This window comes from Dromiciops gliroides, chromosome 3, assembly GCF_019393635.1.
Source record: "Dromiciops gliroides isolate mDroGli1 chromosome 3, mDroGli1.pri, whole genome shotgun sequence".
Classification (NCBI taxonomy): domain Eukaryota; kingdom Metazoa; phylum Chordata; class Mammalia; order Microbiotheria; family Microbiotheriidae; genus Dromiciops; species Dromiciops gliroides.
In genome coordinates this window covers 416,087,595-416,093,437 of record NC_057863.1, presented here as the reverse complement: position 1 = coordinate 416,093,437, position 5,843 = coordinate 416,087,595, and the positions used below count along the sequence as shown (strand labels likewise).

The 5,843-nt window shown below is 40.6% G+C and overlaps 1 protein-coding gene across 1 annotated transcript; it reads right to left on the bottom strand.

Moving 5' to 3' along the window:
• Nucleotides 1-407: 407 nt before the first annotated feature.
• Nucleotides 408-1,566, bottom strand: LOC122745676 (solute carrier family 25 member 39-like). The gene has a single exon (XM_043991083.1). The coding sequence runs from the start codon at nucleotides 1,485-1,487 to the stop codon at nucleotides 429-431; it is 1,059 nt and encodes a 352-aa protein (XP_043847018.1). The 5' UTR covers nucleotides 1,488-1,566; the 3' UTR covers nucleotides 408-428.
• Between the last annotated feature and the right edge of the window lie 4,277 nt (nucleotides 1,567-5,843).

The following is a 5,843-nucleotide window of genomic DNA, read 5'->3' as shown; positions in this document are numbered from 1 at the left end:
ATGTGATATCAAAACATTTTTTTTTTTTTACAGCAAAGCATCATCTTTGGATCTAATGGATTCAACGAGAGGGAGATAAGACAAAGCAGGACCAGGGGATAGATGTACCGAGGAAAAAAACAAAGGGACAAGAGCAAATTCTGTTTCTAAATAAGGAGAGGAGGTGAACCAAGAGCTGGGGGCATTTGGTCTGTAGGAGAGTGGGGAGAAAACAGAAGCATGGAGGAAGAGGGGAGTTTTGTTCCCTGCATGGTGCCCTAGTATTGTCAGGTAGGAAGGAGGGTGGAGTGGGCATCTCATCCCTCCTCTGCCCCCTATCCCCCATGATAAAGAAAGTCTGTGTAGGTCCCCCCTTCCTGCTGAGGCCACAGCTGGTCTCCTTAGGAGACCTGCAGCTTGGTATCTTCCATCTCTCTCTCTCTCTTCCCTCAGGGTCCCCGAGGGCATTTTTCCAGGTTCAGTCTCTGGAAAAAGTTTTTGCTCAATTCGTAAGTGCTGATCATGATGGCACAGGAAGGGGCTGCTTTGATGATCCGTGGGAGGAAGCCTGCAAAGAGTCCTCTGGCCCCAGACTCAGCTTGGATTCGTCGGAGCAGCAGCCAGGTGGATGGGGACCGTGGGGATGTTACTCTCAAGGCTCCCAGGTTTCCCAACTCCATCTGACGCTGAGTTTTGACCACATCAAAAGGCAGTGTGAGCACGGCAGCCACTGTTCCTGAGAAGGCTCCAGACACAAAGCTGATACTGACAGAGGTCCGGTCCTTGGCTGCCATCTGACAGAGCCACGACTTCACCAACTCATAGTTAAACCAGTACAGGGCTGAAAAAGGCACGTCCCTCAACACGGTGGCACTCCAGCCAAGCCAGAGAGAGTGCCAGCCGCCCTGGGACACGGCTGCCCTGACACAGGCCCCAAGTTCACGGTAGGACAGATGCTGAGTCTGAAGCTTAGTTCTCACCAGCTCCAGGGGACTGATCACAGTCACGGTGCCCAGTCGAGCCAGAGCTCCTGCCACCATGGGTGCATAGAGGTCAGAAGTCACAGCTCGGCTGCATAAGAAGGCCTTGAGCTGGTCATAGGTGGAAAAGTAAATGGCGGTGGCAGGCACTGTCATCACTAGAGTTGCAGGGAGGCCACTCCACAGGGTCCTGGCACCCTCGTGCCGAGTAATCTTCACAAAGGCATCCAGGGTGCCTGTGAAGTAGGTGGGATGCTGGTACCAGACGGAACAGCGAGAACCATTCTGACACAGATAGAGGGGCTCGAGAATGCCGTTGCAGTATAGCATACACTTCCATTTAGTATAGGGGATGCTCCAGGATCTCTTGGACTTTGCCAACCCACTGGTGGGAAAAGGGCGCTGGGACTGTAGTCGGACCTTTACCACATCCAGCGGGGTCATGAAAATGGAGGTAACAAGGACCCCTGTGCCTGATGCCACCATCTGCTGCAGGGGGCTAATGCCCCCAGGTGCCTTCTCTGCCATTACACTACCTCTTGCCTCCGCCCCCACCTGCCCCAGGCCCCGCCGGGGCTCCGCGTCCTCGCGCCTCCGCGGCCGCCGGGCGAGCCCATCGCCGCTCTGGGAGGGGGGCCCGCGGCTAGGCGTCCCCCATCTACACGCTCTCGCTCCCGGCTCCCGGCCCGATATCAAAACATTTTAAAAATTATAAAGAACCATGAAAATATGATAAATTAGCTACTGACCAGCTATGAAATATGGGAAAGCTACTATCCACTTGAGTCTCAATTTTCTTATCTGAAAAATGAGAGAGTTGGATATATATATACACACACATACACACATATATACATATACACCCATATATTTCCTATACTTCTTAAATTTATATTTTCTAATATCATTTCCTGTTAACAGGGCTCCCGAGAAAGGACAAAAATGAAGAAAGCACCCTTTCCCTTGGTAAGAATAATTAATGAAACAAAAGCATCACATATTTATTAAGTGCCTTCTATGTGCCAGATACACACACACACACACACACACACACACACACACACACACAATGAATGAAATATCTTTCCTTATAAGGAGCTTACATTCCATCATAAGAGATAAGAAAAATATGCATAGAATAAATCTAAAGAGAATAAATGAAAATACAAAAATAGTTAAATATACAGTCTTGCGGAGGGAGAACATCAGTAATTGAAGGGATCAGCAAAGCTTTTATACAGATAGTACTAAACTACCTCTTTAAGAAAGAGAGTCATTACATGAGACATAAGTGAGGAGAGCATTCATTCTAGATATGAAGTGGAGGTGGGAGAAAGATGAAGTGTGTTGTTTAAAGAACCAAGAGAAGGGAAGTTTGTCTGGATCCAAGTATGTGTGTGTGTGTGTGTGTGTGTGTGTGTGTGCATGCATGTTTGAGGGTGATTGAGGGTAATGTACAATGATCCTGGAAAAGTAGGTAAACATCGTGAAGGCTTTGTAAACTATACACTTTATGTTTTATCTTAGAGGAGGCTTCTTAAACTTTTTTGTATGGATTGTGGACCCATTTGGCAATCTGGTGAAGGCTATGGGCCATTTCTCAGAATCATGTTTTTAAATACATAAAATAAGACACAGAGCATCACAAAAGAAACTAATTAAAACACAGCTATGAAGCTACTTTAAAAAATATTGATCCTAGGTTAAGAATTTCTATTCCAGAGACAACTATGATTAAATAGTGGAGTACTGAAAGATAATCATTTTGGCAACTGTGTGGAAGATAAACTGAAGTCAAGGAGCGACTTGAGGGAGGGAAATTGATTAGAAGACTAAGAAAATAATCTAGCAGAGAGGAAATAATAGGTTTAACTAAAGAGGTAGCTATGTGAGTAGATAGAAGTGTCCAGAAGCAAGGGATTTTGTGGAGGTAGAAATGGGAATACATAGCAACTGTTTGGACATGAGAACTAAGAGAAAACAGGAATTCAAAGATAGTGCCAAGGTGGTATTCTTGAAGAGTGTTGGTGACTTTAATAGAAATATGGAAGTTCAGAAGAAGGAACAGAATTCCTGGAAATGGATTAAAAATAGATTAAAATAAAAAGAAGAGAAACAGATTTAAAAAATCAAATAGGCAGCATTTGACTGAGTACAAGGAAGAATTTCCTCACAATTAGAGCTGTAAAACAATTCAACAAATGAGGAAACCAAGTAAGGGTCAATGTCTTTCAGATTGCAATGCAAGAATAAGAATATTGCAACCAAGGCCAAAGTATTTCCAAATTAAGCTGAAAGAAAAAGACAGAAATCACCATATATCCCCTGGTATAAGTTTTGTGATTATGTCCTATGTCCAGACTTTTAAGTATGCATCCTTAAGTATGTATGTATGAAGAAACAGTTTTCAGATAAGATTTGAACAACAACAACAAAAAAAGAAAAACAACCCTGGGGTATATGATATAAAGATTCAAATCCCTTTGTGAATAATGTAAGATTATGCTTCAGTTGTGTGTGAACAGTTTAATATTTTAAGTAAGCAGGGGAGGATCTTTTATTTATTAAAAATTAGGTAAATGAATGTATAGCAATACAGTTTCAAAGTATTAAATTGATGGACGTTCATGGTGAAGCCTTCAGAGCTACAAGCATGATGCATATTTTCAGTTCATTTCTAAGTAACTTTTTTTTTTTGGACTGAGGGTAAAACTTAAAAAAAGAAATCATATAAACATTTGGAGACTGATGTATGATTTTTTAAGAAGTATTATTGATTTGATATGAAAAGCTTGGGGAATTGTGAATTTGTAAGTGAAACCTGAATCTCTGAAATTCAGGAGGCTCCCATTTAATGTATAAGAACTAGGAAGGAGAACTGATATCTGGAAAAACCTGACATAGGAACGTAAGGGGGGAATTGAAGACACCCCATCAGAGCTTCAAAGTTACTCAGGTTCCAGCAGTTAGAAGTAGTCAATTCACAATAGGCTTAAGCTGAATGGTTCTTGATTGCTGGGAGAGAATTTATTTCTTTGGCCAAGAGCTTCACTGACAACTATTACCCTTTGATGTCACCTCCTTCCTTCTCATTCTAAAGATAAAGAAACTAATGTCCACAAAGTTTAGGTGACTCACTCAAGGCCACACCAAGCATTAATGGCCAGTCTTAGAAAATCTTTCTAGTAATTTGAGATATGCTAAAATGAAACCTGGGAAAGTAGCAGATTCTCCCTTCCTAGAGATCTTTTAAGCAGAGCATAGCTGACCATTTGTCAAATATATGATATTGACAGAATTATTATTCCATCACAGGTGGGAATAAATAGATGTTAATGTCATCTAACACCATGATTCTGAGATTTTATGATTAAAGACTTCTTTCAGAAGATGGACATTAGCTGAGATTTGAAGGAAGGTAGGGAAGTAAGGAGGTAGAGATGAAGTAGGAGAGAATTCCAGAACTGGGTCAATGAAAATGACCAGAATCCAGTGACAGAATGTCTTTTGTAAGGAATATAGTCCATGAAGGGGAGTAAGATCTGTAGGAATAATGGAAAGGCAGGAGAAAATCAGGTTATGAAAGAATTAAAAACTAAATAGAGGATTTTCTATTTTATCCTCAAAGTATGAGGGAGCCATTGGAGGTTTTTGTATAGTGGGGTGATATGATTAGATCAATGCCTTAGCAGGATCACTCACTTGATAGATGAGTGGAGGATAGACTGGATTCCAAAGTAAATCTTATTATTAATAATATCAATCATATTTCTCTTTCAATTCACAGTCATGTAAGGGCATGGCTGCCATACCTCTGTGTAAAAGAGGTATTTTTTTAAGTAAAAGTACAGTCAAGGGGTGAGAGAGAGAGAGATGAATATAATGGGATGATACCTATAAAATAAAATTAAGGGGAGAGAAAGAGGGATGCACTGAGAGAATGGGAAAGGGAGAGTTAGAACTGAATAAATTATCACATAAAAAGAAGCAGAAGAGATTTTACAGTGGAGGGGAAGATAAGATGTGGTGGATAATGCTTACTCTCATCAGAATTGGCTCAAGGAAGAAATAAAGTATAGCTCAGCTGGGTATAAAAATCTATTTTACCCTCCAGGGAAGTCAGAGGAAAAGGAGATAAGAGAAGGGAGTGGGGCTCATAGAAGGGAGGGTGAATTGAGGAAGGTACAATTAAAAAACTTTTGAGGAGGGATATTGAAAAAAAAACAGAGAGAAGGATAAATGGAAGAAAGTACAATGGAGAGAAATACATAATTAATAATAATAAGAACTGAAACAATTACAGCATGTTTCTCTTATAAAGGCTTCACTTCTCAAATATATAGAGAAATGAGTCAAATTGATAAGCATATAAGTCATTCTTCAATTGATGGTCAATGGATAAGAATATGCAGTTTTCAGATGAAGAAATCTAAGCTATTTATAGTCATATGAAACAATGTTCTAAATAACTTATTAGAGAGATAAAAATTAAATTATTTAGAGAGATTACAAATGAACAAAACTCTGAGATACCACCTCATGTGTATCAGATTGACTAACATGACAGAAAAGGAAAATGACATGTGGGGGGGGAGGGGGGTGTGGCAAAATTGACACTCTAATGTAATTCTGGTGGAGTTGTGAACTTATCTAACCATTCTGGAGGACAGTCTGGATCTATGCCTGAAGGTTATGAAATGGTACATACCATTTAACTCAGCAATACCACACCATTACTAGCTTGTATCCTAAAGAGATTTAAAAAAACTATATGTACTCCCCAAAATTATAACAGGTGGTTGGCAAAGAAATAGAAATTGAGGGGATGCCCATCAATTGAGGAATGGCTGACCAAGATGTGGTATGTAATTTTGATGAAATACT